The sequence below is a fragment of the Panthera uncia genome, chromosome E1 (genome assembly GCF_023721935.1).
Source record: "Panthera uncia isolate 11264 chromosome E1, Puncia_PCG_1.0, whole genome shotgun sequence".
NCBI classification, from domain to species: Eukaryota; Metazoa; Chordata; class Mammalia; order Carnivora; family Felidae; genus Panthera; species Panthera uncia.
In genome coordinates this window covers 27806452-27821942 of record NC_064814.1, presented here as the reverse complement: position 1 = coordinate 27821942, position 15491 = coordinate 27806452, and the positions used below count along the sequence as shown (strand labels likewise).

The following is a 15491-nucleotide window of genomic DNA, read 5'->3' as shown; positions in this document are numbered from 1 at the left end:
CTCGGCTCCCTAGTGGTCTTTGGGGATCACGAATTCTGGGCATAACAATCGTTGTATACTTTTTTACATATGATGTGTCCTTATAAATGAATAGAATATTATGCAGGTCTTTTACATGATACATAAGATCACTTGGCACATATCATTCTGGAACTTGTTTCTTTTATTAATATTGTTTGACTGAGATTTACCTATGTTGATAGACTCTAATTCAACCGTTGTATGTTTTAAAGTATATCAATAGATATATGTGCAAGATTTTATCTACTCTCTTATAATAGATAGTTTATTACAACATTTTCAATATTACATTGTTGTATTTCTTGAAAATATATCCTTGTATATATGTGTGAAAATTCTTTCTGGAGTGCTTACCAAATGGAAATGGTGGATGATGGGATATGTCCATCTTAAAATTTACAAGATATTGTCAAATTGCTTTGAAAAGGGAGTGTAGTGATTTATGCTTTTACAAGCAGTGTTTGAGAATTCTGATTCCTCATGGCCTCGGTATTGTCAACTTTAAAAAATTTTGCTTAATTGAATGGTTGTGAATGACATCTTAGAGAAAAGCAAGAGCTAGAAGGAAATTGATCATCTTCGGGTCAAGCCCCGTTCTCTTCTAAACAATAAACTATAGCCAAGACGGTAAACAACTTTTATAGTTCATAGATTTACCTAACAACAGGGGCAAGATGGAAAAAGAAACTTGCCTTGAACTCAGAATTCAGTTTGGGCATTCACAAATTTCATTTGTATGTATTTGAGTGATTTGTGAAGAGAAAAACACATCTGTTGTAAAATGCAGCTAACTTTAAGAATCACATCCCATATTTTTATTGCCTTATTTCTCCCTCCCTATTTTTTAGCAACTAGACAGATCCTGGGGCTTTTGAATAGTGAGTAAATGTTCATATTCCTAAATAATCAGCTGGATTTGATTTCATATTAAAAATGAATGTTTAGGTATTACCTATTAGTTTTAAGAGAGCTATTATTCTGAAACGAATGCTTCAGATCTTTGCTTTTGATCTTTAAATTCTATTTTATATAACATTGAACAATAGATGTCACTGTTTTGCCGATAAAAATAAATACGAAATTACTTCATTTGATGACTTTTCTTCATAAACAATTCTTGGGCGAACAGATAAGTTGCAGCGTTCTGGTAGAAAAATCTCAGAGTGGCGGCATCTTTTAAATATTAATACCTGCCAGTGTCCCTAAAAAAAGAATATACTCAATTCATTACTTTCTGAATCATTTATATATAACTAATCTAATAAAACTGCTATTTTATGCCTCATATTAACGTTTTGACAATTAGATGTCATTACAAGGAGATTAAGAATAAGGATTTTTGAGAAGTAGGGGCTCAGAGCAGAGAAAGAAACCTCTCAGAGTATGATTAATAATAGTTTAAGTCTGTGTTGCATGTGGCAAGCTGACTTGATTGACAAGGAATCTATACAAGATGGAAACCAGAGATAAACGAGGCAAGAAAGAAGAGGGATTGAAACGAACGCAATCCGGTCCAGTTCTGAGGGATGGCCAAGTGGTAGACTATGTTCCAAATCTCATGGCTGCAGTCAAGGCCATATTTAAATGTGTATCAATTTTGCCCGAACAAATCAGAAGTTTTCATGAAGCTAAGCTAAAGCTGCTAAACTTTTGGCATCAGGGAGATGACCTGGCACTAACAGTGGGGACTATTCGGAGATTGTTTAATGATAGTGTGCTTTTTTACACGTGGGACATATATGGAAGATTAGGTTAAGGTCCAAGAAGACTGTTAAAATTTAAGGACATCTGTTTCCTTAAGTTCTCCATTGATTGCAACATAGTCTGCTAAAGCCTTAGGAAGTGTATGCCCGAAGACAAAATAAATAAATAAAATAAAATAAAATAAAATAAAATAAAATAAAAATAAAAGCTGAATTCAGAAAGTTTGGTGAATGAGCAATAGCCAGACCCTGAAACTAACCAGCTGTGTATCCTAATTGTATTTGTAAAGGGGTTCAGAATTTATGAAGCACTTTCACATTCATTACCCAGACTGTTCTCTGCCTCTTCAACCCCTTGCAAAATGACCTCTGGACCAACCATTTCATTCAGGCTGAGATCTCAGATGTTATTAATGACCTATACATTGTCAGAAACCACCGACCTACTCTTGTTTATTTTATTCAATCTGTGGTTTTATTTTTTTTAACATTGTAAACTATTCTCTCCTTAAATTCTCTTCTCCAGTGTTTTCTGTGCCAATTTCCCACCCTCCCCTGCCCCCACTGGTTTTTCTTTTACTTTTCTGACCTCTCCTTCTCATCTTTCTTCACTGATAATTTTCCACTATCTTTATAAATATTATTTTAAATATTCATGTTCTCAGATTTCTATCTCTTGCCCTTTAATCCCTGAATGTTTTTCTGAATGATTGCATTGGTGGGAAATCTTTGAGACACCTTATGTACAATTCATCATTTAACATTTATTTTAATTTATGTACCAGGTGCTGTTTTAGGTGCTGGGGACACAGGAGTCAATAAGAATAACATCATCTCTTCTCTTGGTCCTTTGTTTCTTATGAGGAAGAGGGCAGGTGTGTGAATATAATGAATTATTGACTGATGTAGCTCCCCCTTTTCTTTCATTGGCCTCATCTTTGAAACACACTTCCTTGTACTCTCACTCCTTACCCTAGCAGCTAGGAAATTATAGGATCACACCTTTTAGGAGAGGGTTGTTAACATAGAATTTAATGTCAATATTCTATTTCTGGATATTAAAATCGACTTTTGGAATGGACATTAGAGACAATGGTCTTGCAAGAAGACGCTTTCAGAAGTGCAAGGGGGAGAGTCTTTTGTTTTCTAAAATATGGACCTATAGGACTCATGCTATAAAGTTTATTCTTTAAGCAACAGTTTTTCCTACCTGCTTGCCCAAATAAGATTCCACGAGGTATTGAATGGGAGAGAACATGAGAGGGATAATAGAGGCAGAAGTATGTTGTGTATCATCTTCTCTTTGAAACATACCCTAAAAGGTGGTGGTCAAACCCTACAATGATTTAAGGACCCAAGGAGTCCTATGTTCAGATTCCTGGTTGGGTTTTAAGACGTTTATGAGTCCCCTGCAAGTGTAGAGAGAACTGCATGTGGCCAAGCAGTGGCTGAATCCACGCCTCCAGGGCCTCAGGGTGCATCTCTGGTAGGTGGCAGCTAAGAACCAAATGTTTTCCTGTAGGGCTGACTGTGGCAGAGATGGGACAGTGGATGCCAAAGGACCTAGAGGAGCCCTGTGGCTAAGACAGATGACTAGCATTAGCAGGTGTTCCATGGAGCTGCTTGCTAGATGTCAGGTTGGAGAGCTGAGGCCAGGTAGGGGCCAATGTGAGGATATGACTCCTTCTTTAGACTGTCAGATAAGCAAAGGCTAAAGACAAGACATTCACTTGTGGCAACTGCCCATGCAAAGATTTTACTTTCTGCTACTAGACAGAATAATTTTTCAAAATATATTGATTTTTTTTAAAACAAAGATCTATACTTTTCCGTCAACCCTAGCTAGGTGAAACTGACCAAAAATACAAATATCCCCACACGAGTGTTGAGTTTCTATAGTGTCAGGGATCATGTGAGATGCTAAAAATATAAACCAAGTAATATATTGTCCCTGCTCTCAAAGAGCCTACATTTTATTGAGAATGACGGTGTTGAGCCAGCTTTTGGCTGGTTTTCCTTTCCTAATACCAAAGAATTCAGCCTACTTACTGCTTTGAATATCTATTCTTTCATTTCACTTTATTTTATTTTATTATTTTATTTATTTTTTTTAATGTTTATTCATTTTTGAGAGGGACACAGGGTGTGAGCAGGGGAGGGGCAGAGTGAGAGGGAGACACAGAATCCAAAGCAGGCTCCAGGCTCTGAGCTGTCAGCACAGAGCCCGACGCGGGGCCCAGTGCGGGGCTTGAATCCACGAACCATGAGATCATGACCTGAACTGAAGTCAGACGCTTAACTGACTGAGCCACCCAGGTGGCCCTTTTATTTTATTAAAAAAAGTTTATTTATTTTTGAGAGAGAGAGAGAAAGAGAGAACAAGCAGGGGAAGGGTATAAAGGGATGGAGACAGAGAATCCCAAGCAGGTTCTGTGCTGACAGCAGAGACCCTGATGTGGGGCTCAAACTCATGAACCATGAGATCATGACTTTAGTTGAAGTCAGGCATTTAACTGACTAAGCCAGCCAGGCACCCCCATTTTTTCATTTTAGATCTACCAGTTTCTTCCTTCATCATTCCAGACTCAGGAGTGGATCATTTTGGAAGTTTTCCAATACCCCTTTGGCTAAATTAACCATCAACTTCTGTTGTCCCATAGTACCTTTTATACCAGGATAACACATTTTTTAAATGTATTTCTCAGTTGTGCAAGGCTTTGTCTCCTCATTTAAATGATAAGTTCCTTAAAGGCAGAGATAATTATATGCCCATGTTTCTATCTTTAGCATCCCAGAAGATTATCAATAAAATCTTTTACTGAACATTTTAATGTTGATTTTCCAATATCACTCTGTGAAATTAGTGTTGCATTTCTAGACTTTAAAAAAAAAGATTTAAGAATAATGAAGAATACAGAAAGTCAAATTACTTGTCTGAAGTCACACAGCTACTCAATGGCAAAGCTTGAAATTATATACAATGGAATACTACTTGGTAATGAGAAAGAATGAAATCTGGCCATTTGCAGCAACGTGGGTGGGACTGGAAGGTATTGTGCTAAGTGAAGTAAGTCAGTCAGAGAAAGATATCATGTTTTCACTCATAGGTGGATCTTGAGAAACTTAACAGAAGACCATGGGGGAGGGGAAAGGGAAAAAAAAAACGTTCTAAAGAGGGAAGGAGGCAATCCATAAGAGACTCTTGGATACTGAGAACAAACTGAGGGTTGATGGGGGGTGGTGGGGAAGGGGGGGAAAGTGGGTGATGGGCAGGGAGGAAGGCACTGGGTGTTGTATGGAGACCAATCTGACAATAAATTATATAAATAAATAAATAAATAACTTAAAATATAAAAAAAGGGGGGGTGAAGAAATTATACGCAGTTTCTGACTCTAAATCTGGCATTGTTGCTCACTTAGCTCATTTGGTTTCAATCTCAGCATTTAGAATCGTGTAATGAGAGTTAGTATAAGAGTGACAATTTAGAGTCGCTGTGGTCCAGTACGGTTTTCTCTTTTTTTGTCCTCACAAACCTCATGGCAAACATAAGCCTGAGCGTAGTATATTAACTGGAACCATGTCATTAACTTTTATTTTCAATTAGTTCAGGGTAAAACCCTTTGTACTTGTTGCTTTGATGATTTCTCCCATTTTTCTTCCTCCCAATTATTCCATTTGTTTCTTCTGTGACCATTCAAGCCCTTGTATTCTAGCTCTGCCTGGGAGACAGCTTCATTCAAGTTGAGGGTCACCTCAAACACACAAATAGAGAAGGCTGCCTGGGTCTGTCTGATTTTTATCCCCAATCATTGATTTGGTTCCATATCTTCTTTAAGCCATTAAAATCCTCTTTTTTTTTCTTTTTAATTACTGAGATTACTTTTATTTAAGATTAGAAAGGAAATGGCCTGAATAGGAAGAAACAATCACACTTCAGGAAAATGATGCCTTAAGGTTTTCTCTCAGCAGTTGTTCTTTTGGAGAATAAAAGGAATCACACAAATTCTTCATCAATGACAAGTTTGCTTTGAAGATAATATTCTACACTTTGAGTAACAGATAATTTTGACATTTTTAAAAGAAACACATACTAGACACTGTGTTTCTGCTACTTGATATTTTAAATCAGTAATCGAACTTCAAAGAAAAGATAACTCACTTATTCATTGAACCAACACATAAATATTTATCTAGGACTCTCATACCGTTTTATTATGTAGATCGTTGAAAATAATTTCCCTGAGAAAAAGTAATAGAATGATCCTGTAAAACGTTACTACCATAGATTAACTGTGAGAAGGAGGATTTGAAATTATGAAACCTTAAGTTCAGTATCTTAAAAGCAGTTTTATTAATTGCAAGATTATGCAGCAATTCAAAATAAGTTTGTCCACTACAGGAATGTAGAAAAGCTCCTTTAATTAACAGATGCAAGCTTGTAATTAGCGTGTCAACTTTCTGTGTGCCAATGGATGTTTCCAAAGTACTGAGAGTATTTTATTTTTCTCACTTTAGGAGCTCTGCCATTTTCCAAACAATCTTGTTAAGGCATTAATTTACTTTACAACCCTCCTCTTTAACTTCAGGACATCTGTTTGAACAGCCAGCAAGTCTCTTTTTAGTGGACCCCAATTAATTTTCTGAGGTTTTTTTTTTTCATTTACATAATGTCTTGTTTTCTGATGTTCATGTTCAATTCTATGCTACATGTTTTGAGATCATTTCAAGGACCACATGTATTCTCAGGAAAAAATTAGCAATGGTGGAGACATTAATGTGTACTTGTTAAGGAATAATGGCAACTCAGTAGAGGCCAATACACTAAAACCAGTTAGCAAGACTGCAATTTGTGTTTTTTTGTTTGTTTTTTGTTTTTTAGTTTTTGTTTTGTTTGTTTTGTCTTTTGTTTTACTAAATGAGAGCTTTTGTGTTCTACAGATGTGAATGTAACAATCCAGGGGAAAATATCTAACTATATAAGTAAAACTGTGTGTGTATATATACACATACATAAATAAGTTTGTTTACACAGCTGTTGCTAAGGAAGGTTAAGATCTGTGGATGAATTGCACTCAGGAATTTCTTCCATTTTCCCTTAATTTCTTTTTTTTTAAAATTTTTTGGCGTTTATTCATTTTTTTGAGAGACAGAGAGTGAGTAGGGGAGGGGCAGAGACACACACACACACACACACAGAATCCGAAGCAGGCTCCAGGCTCTGAGCTGTCAGCACAGAGCCCGATGCGGGTCGAACTCACGAACCAAGAGATCATGACCTGAGCCTAAGATGGCCACTTAACCAACTGAGCCATCCAGGCATGCCCCCTTAATTTCCAAACCTACAATGAGTAAGCAAAAAACCAGATAAAAGCTCATTAATAATTAACATATATCTCTCTAGGTGGCAAACGACAAACTCAACATTGTCCTGTATCCACTTTCCAACAATGGGTGCCATTAGTTACCTATCTTGATATGCGGCTCTCCCTTACTTGCTAAGTTTCAACATAGAATGGAAATTTTCATTTGGTTGAGATTGATTAGAACTTATTGTAAGAAATGCTGTTAAAAATATGTAGTTTGTCTACAATGTCATGTATAAAATGCATAATTATTTATGTCATCAAATATAGTGTCATCAAGATAGAATAACAAGCTATCCTACCAAGGGCACAGTAAAGTTCAATACAATAATGAAAGGACAAGGCAGGACAAAAAGGGTCAAAATTGCAGAGAGCCACAAGGACAGAAAGTACATTAGTGACTGCCTGGGGCTGGGGATATGGGAATTAAGGGGTGATGCATGAGGGGTACAAGGTTTCTTTTGGCAGTGATGAAATGTTTGAAATTTGTGGTAAGGGATGCATAACTCTGTGAATAGACTAAAAGCCAAAGCTATAAAAAAAAAAAAAATCACAAAGACAACTACATTGAGATAGCCATTACATTCACTGCTGCTGTCTTTTCCCCTTGAGGCATTTGCTGATTCTTGAATGAAAACAGTAAGACCAAATGAGTGTTAGCCAAGTAAATATTGCTGCAGCCTCACAGGGACCAAGTCTTATAGGAGGCTGAGATGGAAGTTCAGGCCTACAAGCCAACAGGAATGATTTTGGAGAAAAGGGGAGCATAGAGGAATGAGACATACACTTCCTGTGCAAATTCTCCTTCAGCTATTTGCTGAATCCAAAGCTGTGCATACATAGATCAATATTCAAAAGGGAAAAACAGAAAACAGTTGAAAAGTGACTTAAAAACTCAGTAGATAATTTAGCAAGCTCATAGTTTTCAGAAGGCAAGTTTCCATGATGGTGAATTTCAGTGAAGATGTGATGCATGCTATCCTCTAAATTTAAGGGCAAATCAGAACTATGGATCAATGTGGCATGCCCTTACTCTATGTAGATAAATCAGTATGTAGGGGAAATTTATAATATTAAAAGCCCCAAAAAAGCTGACACATTAATGGTCTAAGTATTGAGCTCAAAAAGGTGAAAAAAAGTGGAAATTATACAAAGGAGGAAAAATGGAATCAACAAAATGGAAAGATATAACAGTAGAGAAAATAAAGTGGCCAGAAGTTGTTCCTTTGAAAAGACTGATATAACTTATAAATATATGACAAGTCTGACTAAGAAAAAAAAAGGTACAATATCAGGAATGAAAAATTTGGAACCAATAATATGACCATTAAAGATAATGAGTATACTATAGTTCTATGATAATAAATTAATACAACCTATTAAAACTGTGTAAGAAAAAATACTAAATCTAAATCATATTCTATCCACTAAATACATTGAATCAGTAAAGTCTTCCCCTAAAGAGAACTCTGGGTGAGATAAGACTCATAGGGTGAGCAAGATGGGAGAATAGAAAGTCCCCAGCTCCTGTGCTTTTATTTTCTTTTTTAATGTTTTATTTATTTTTGAGAGAGAGAGAGAGAGAACAAGTGGGGCAGGGGCAGAGAGAGAGGGAGACACAGAATTTGAAGCAGGCTCCAGGCTCTGAGCTGTCAGCACAGAGCCTGATGTGGGGCTCGAACCCACGAACCATGAGATCATGACCTGAGCTGCAGTCAGATTTTTATTTTCAATCTTTGAGTTGAAGTTGCAAAGTACTGTGCTTCCTGAGAGTGATAAAATAAAGTGTGTGTGTGTGTGTGTGTGAGCTGCAGTCAGATGTTTAGCCTTCTGAGCCACCCAGGCGTTCCTGTCCTTTTCAATAAACAGCGATATATCAACCATCCACAGACAAAAAATGCCTTTTTGGGGAACTTTGGGATCCAGGTCAGAAGTTATGAAATTTCAGTGAAACCTATGACTGAGGAGAGTTGCTTTGAGAAGGCGAGTCCATGTCTTCATGGCAGATTTGCCAAACGTGGTCCCAGATGAAGACCCAAGGGCATCTCATACCCTATGCATGGAGTCTCAGTTGGCTCTGGTCCTGCAACTAACTCCTTCTGCTGCTGCCTTGGAGGCAGATGAGCAGGCACTGGCTCCAGTCAGAGCCCAGACCATAAGTTTTAGAAGACAACTAAAGAAAATACTTTCATGATTTGGGGTAGAGACTTCCTAAATAGGGCTTAACCATTAAATTTTAAAAATTGACAAATTGAACATTAAATCTATAAGCTTCTGATCATTAAAAAATGTCATTAAGAGGGTGAATTGGCATTCCTCAGACTGGTAGAAGATATTTCCAATGCATATATCTAAAGAAGAATTTGCATCCAGAATGCATATATTGAACAGGAGACAATGGCTAAATAGCCAGTAAACATACATAAAGATATTCAACTTTAATTATCAGGGGGAGAAAAAAACATAAGGAGATACATTTCCATACACGTCAGATAGTATAAAATTCGAATTTTATAAAATAACAGTACTAAGTGCAGGCAAGCATATGGAGGACCCATCATTCTTATAAAATGCTGGTGGTTGTGTAACACTGGTCCAAGTTCTTTGGAAAACTCCTTGGCATGACCTATGTTTTATTTATTTATTTATTTATTTATTTTTAAACTTTTTTTAAAAATGTTTTTATTATTTTTGAGAGACACAGGGAGGCAGAACATGAGCAGGGGAGGGGCAGAGAGCGAGGGAGACACCGCATCCAAAGCAGACTCCAGGCTCTGAGCTGTAAGCACAGAGCCCAATGCGGGGCTCGAACTCACAAACCACTAGATCATGACCTGAGCTGAAGTCGGACGCTTAACTGACTGAGCTACCCAGGCGCATGACCTATTATGCTGAATACACACATACTATGGATCCAAGAATTCCGTTCCAAGGCATACTTCACATGTAAATGTGCACCAAACGACATGTGTAAGAATGTTCATAGCATCATTAGTAATGGTTTAAAACAGAAACAACTCAATTTCCCATCAAGAGTAAAATTTGTAAATTATGAGGTATTTTTGCAGTGAAACAATGTAGAACAATGTAAAAAGGCCGGTCATAGATAATTGAAATAAGAGATGCAAGAGGATCTAGTTTATGAGCCCATAAATATGGGGGGGGGGGGGAAGGCAAACTTATATTTGATGATTTTTGTCAGAAGAATCCTTATCTTTGGTGCAGGGTAGTACAGAGTGAAATGAGGCAGGAATGACGTTTCCGGGACATTATGTTCTATAAGTGGTGTTGATATAGTGGTGTTCACTTTGTAAACATTCATGGAGCCATATAGATAAGATTTGTGCACTCCACTGTATGTTACATGTCATTGAAAAAATGGATGTTATTGATATCAGGTGCTGAAACTCCCAGTAGGCTCCCCAAACTTGTGTTGCAGGAGTGGTGGTGGGGGGAGGGGTGGGGTGGAGTTGAAGATGATAGTAGAAAAAGGACAATGATAACAACAAGAACAATGATAGGCACTAGTCACTGGCATAAAAGATGGGGACAGGGAGGGAGAAAATAAAGCCACCCTCCAATCTTTTGAAGTAGGTGCTATAATTACCCTGGTTCATATAAAAGAAAGAAGTTCAGTGGGACTAAGTGACTTGCCAAAATTGACAGATATTTATATAATAAAACTGAAACTGGAACCCAGGCCAGATGCTTAACTCCATACTTTTTCATTGCATACAAAAATAATTTATGTTAAAAAAAAAATCTCATTTTGAAGGAAAGCTCATCTAGTACTAAACTAGGACAGGCCTCCAAAGTTTTATTTGGTTTAACAATAGTATAGAGACTCCTGGGTGTCTCAGTCCGTTAAGCATTTGACTTTATCTCAGGTCATGATCTCGAATCCCTGAGTTTGAGCCCTGCATTGGGCTCTGTACTGACAGCTCAGAACCTGGAACCTGCTTCCGATCCTCTGTCTCCCTCTCTCTCTCTGTCCCTCCCCCACTCATGCTCTCTCTGTCTCTCAAAAATGAATAAATGTTAAAAAATTTTTTTAAATAGTATACAACTCCACCCCTGCAGATAAAGCAGCAGAGGAGAAAATTATTTAAAGACCATAATATTGCCTCGTTACTGAAGACCAGATGTTCCTGATGACTCTAATTGTTTTATACTGATAGTTTTTTGCTCGGACATTACTATTTTACTCTATAGTAGTTTTGTGTCAGTTTTCCCTAGTGCCAGTGAAGTCTTTGCAACTTAAGAGGAAAAATTTTGAAAACAGTAAGTCATGTCTGCCAAAGGTAGTAACAGAATTTGGACACTCATTTTCTGTCCCCAAGTTTCCCCAGCCTACCAGGCACTCTCTTTGCAAATCATCCCAATTTATTCTTTAAAAAAGGAGTTCGGGGGCACCTAGGTGGCTCAGTCAGTTAAGCATCTGACTCTTGGTTTCACCTCAGGTCATGATTACGGTTCGTGAGTTCAAGCCCTGCGTTGGACTCTGAGCTGACAGTGCGGAACCTCCTTGGAATTCTCTCTCTCTCTCTCTCTCTCTCTCTCTCCCACCCTCTTCCTCTCCCCTGCCTGCTTTCTATCTCTCTCTCTGTCAAAATATATAAAAATAAACTTTAAAAAATTTAAAGAAAAGAATGTGGAACTGGGAGACTTGGAAGCAAAAGATCCTTAATGATTTTATTATAGCATTTTATAGATATGTTTGCTGAAGGTAGATATGTATTAGAGTACTTATTATATTTATATTTGCAGATTAGTTTCTATCTCTTTTAATTTTTTTCCCAAAAGGATGGACTTAGTGATCACTGAATCAGGAATTCTTTTCCTTATTCAGTTGATTTAAGGCCTTGGTATCTCCCACATTACCTGTGAGGCCTTCATGGGATGTTTCCTGTTTCAGGCCAGAACCTTTATACCACTTTGTTGACTTGCTGCTTACCCTAATTTGATGGAGGAAAGCTTTTTATGTGAATTATGTAGGCACACAATTTGGCAAAGAGTAAGAGGAAAAAAAGCTTAAAGACACCATAGTCAACAAAGCCAATGCTAAACACACACACACACACACACACACACACACACACACTTTATTTTATCACTCTCAGGAAGCACAGTACTTTGCAACTTCAACTCAAAGATTGAAAATAAAAATCTCTCTCACGCAGAGTCACTTAAAGAAAATCCCTCCCTTTCCCACTCCCCATTATGACTAGAGCTTAGAAATCATTTGAATCTACACATCAGTGCAATAGAAAGAGATTCATGAGTCGATATCATTAGATTTACCCCATTGTGTACCCCTTGGTGTGTTCCAATTCTACTCCCTTTAATCTACAATGGGATGCTTTCCCAGTCAGCCATTTAGGGTATCTGGTTTCATCACAGCTAGGCTCTTTCTACAGCAGGGCCTCCCAGGCCTCCCTGGACCTATTGATATTTTCAACCAGATAATTATTTGTTATGGGAGGCTGTCTGGTACATCGTAGGATGTTTAATAGCGACCCCGGCCTTCTACTCACTCTATGCCAGTATCACTACCCTGCCTCAAACTCAGTTTTGACAACTGAAAATGTTTCCAGACATTGCCAAATGTCCCTGGGGAGGCAAGTGGTTCCTAGTTGAACTCCAACATCCCACGAAATGTAAACGAGTCACAGAAATACAGAGGAAGAGGAAAGAGGACATATCTGACAAGCATATTTTAAGATGTTTTAAGCCTTCCAGGAGGATCTTTATATCTAGATAATTTAGACATTTTTTCTTTTATAAGAGAGGTAGGGGCCACAGCAGTGTATCCATCGTTTCAGATCTTATCTCTTGCCATTACTTTGCAGATCTGACCTCTTGCCATTGGCTCCACTACACTGGGTCTTCTTTTGGAGGTCAGCTTGTAATAATTTCAGTTTCTTTTGGATCTCAGTCAGAATACCTATTTTCTGATCCAAAATGGACAATAACTGGGCAATGCAAAAATCAACATCATAGTTTACCCCACCAGCTGTCTCCTGGATGTTGGTCCCTGGCGGTTGTCTTGATTCCCTCCACGAAGTCCTTGTATCCTCCCCTAATGGAGTGAACAGTGTTTCAGTGTGCTTAGCCTGTTCTTCCTCCTCACTCTGGATACAAGGTATTTTAATGACTCCATCCCTTTGAAGGGATGTTTTTGAATTTCTAACGTGAGTCTCCAACATCCTTGGCACCTCAGGTCCAACCGGATAGAAACAAAGATGGTGGGGCCTTAAATCCAGAGTTAATTCTTTTACTCTGTTTGCATATCTTAAAGTGTTGAGGGTGTTTTCACAAGAGGCCATCCCTGGAGAGATAGTAGCAATCATACAAGTGGAGGAGTTCTGGCCTATGAAGGAGTCCCGAAGCACCTGCGTGAGTTTGCTGGCTCTGAACGGGGTATGGGACTTGTTCTGACCCAAAGCCCGGATGCATTCTTTGAGCGCCAGGAGACTTTTATTAATCTCCGCCCCTTCCAGCTGCCGTTTCCGGTTGGCTTTGGCAGTATCCGCTCCCCTTTCGTTCCCAGCCAAGTCAACGAGGGAAAACTTGCCATGCAGTTTCCCTCCTGACTTTAGGATGATCTGGAACACCGCATGGCTCCTGGAAGAGTGGGCATTGACTGATGTCTGTCCCGAAGTCCGGCAGCTGTTCCCTAGCTCCACGAGGTTCAGCACGTCCTCCACACAACATACCTCCTGCTCCTGAAGTCCGACCACCTGGACTTGCTGATTGCCATCCTCAAGGACTTGCAGCTTCTTCTTCAAGTTTAACAGATCATACACCTTGCCCCCATAAATCTCAAAAAATGTCCCGTAGACTTTGAGGCCCAGCTTCTCATAAGCTGCAGTTTGGAGCAGGAGGAAGACATCCTGCGCCACCAGGGCATAAATGCCTTTGGAACAATCCTGGTCCCTTCCCGAAAAGGCCCCGCCCATGGTGTGCGTTTTCCCACTGCCTGTCTGCCCATAGGCAAAGCAGGTGGCCATGCCCTTGCGGAAGATGGACTCCACCAGCGGCTGGGCGGTGAACTGGTACACTAACTCGTTGGAGGCGGTGTCATCGAAGGCATGGTCGAAGCAGAAGGTCTGGTTCTCCAGGTAGCGAGTGAGGTCCACCTTTTGCTTGGACTCATGCACCATGACCACGTTGTCCGAGGGGATGGTGATGATGTCCAGGTCCTTCATGGTGGTCTCTCGCTGGTTGAGAGGACGCTTCCGCACGCAGACGCAGATCCGATGGTCTTCCCGGGGCTCCAGGCTGGACACCTTGCTGCCGTCCAGGTGCCTGCGGTACTCTTCGATCATGTGCATGATCTCGTAGTTGGGGTTTCCCGTGTTGACATTGAGGGCGCGTTGGGCTCGGATCTGCAGCTGCAGCCGCCTGCGCTTCTCCCGCTGCTTTTGTAGCTTCTCGATTTCCTGTAGGCAGGGAGACTTTTTCCGCTTCATCAGGCAGGGATTGCTGGGGACTCTCAGAGCCGGGCTGTCCCCTGAGGGCGTTTCGTTTTTCTGGGGGATGGTCGCAATCCACCTCGTGGCCGTGCACTGGTCCCCGATGGCCGAAGGGGGCGCTAGAGACAAGGGCAGCAGTGAGGACGGCGTGGGGTGCTGAGCGGAGGCCAGCGCGGGATTCAGCAGGAATATGGTCTCCAGGTCAACCTTCTTGCCCTTCTTGACTCCCTTTTCGACCCACTCCACCGTGACCCAAGCGTTTTCTCTTTTGATCTCTGTGACCACAGCGAGGTGGATGCGCCCGTCACTGCGCTGGATCGCCACGCAGATGCCCACTTGGACGTCTCCCGCCTGCGGCATCAAGGGTTTCAAGTTTGTGAGACGAGGGGCGACGGGGAGGCATAACTGGCTGGCCATGGTGAAGGATAGAGGTGTCAGGGCTCGCCTTTGGGGGGCCCTTGGGGTTGGAGCGGCAGGACCTGAGCCCAGGCCAGCCTGAAGCGCCCGGAGCACTGACGCACCTGTGGTTTTCACCTGCCTTTGTGAGTGGAGCACTAGGGCGCTTCCTGGGGCCACTGGCGTCACAAAGGGTCGGAGACAAGAGGCAGCAGAGCCTAGGGCCTCTAGATGAAAGCTGGGGGTGGGAGGGGCGGTGGCGGTGGAGGGCGCGTTGGTGATTCTAGGTGCAGAAACAATAGAAAAAAATGTTCTCTTACCGCTGAGGACATAGGGATCGGAGTTGGGAGTGGGCTAAGAGTTCTATGGACGCTTGAGCCTAAGCTTTAGGAACGTCCCTTCTCCCCTGCAGCCTCAAAGCTAAGGGCTTCGGTTTGAGAACCAGTGAACGTTCCCTTCAACTTCAACTCTCCAGTGATCAGCAGGGACAAGTGAAGGCAGAGCCTGCTGCAGATCACGGGCTTCTAAGGAC

At 40.4% G+C, this 15491-nt stretch overlaps 1 protein-coding gene across 1 annotated transcript; it reads right to left on the bottom strand.

Annotated features, from left to right (window-relative positions):
* Positions 1 to 12802: 12802 nt before the first annotated feature.
* KIF2B (kinesin family member 2B) lies at positions 12803 to 15107 on the bottom strand. Its single transcript, XM_049636448.1, has one exon. It carries the CDS (start codon positions 14978 to 14980, stop codon positions 12914 to 12916), a length of 2067 nt encoding a protein of 688 aa, XP_049492405.1. The 5' UTR covers positions 14981 to 15107; the 3' UTR covers positions 12803 to 12913.
* Positions 15108 to 15491: the final 384 nt, after the last annotated feature.

Coding starts and splice junctions, on each gene's coding strand:
- KIF2B (XM_049636448.1), bottom strand. CDS start 14,980: ATGGCCAGCCAGTTATGCCTCCCCGTCGCCCCTCGTCTCACAAACTTG.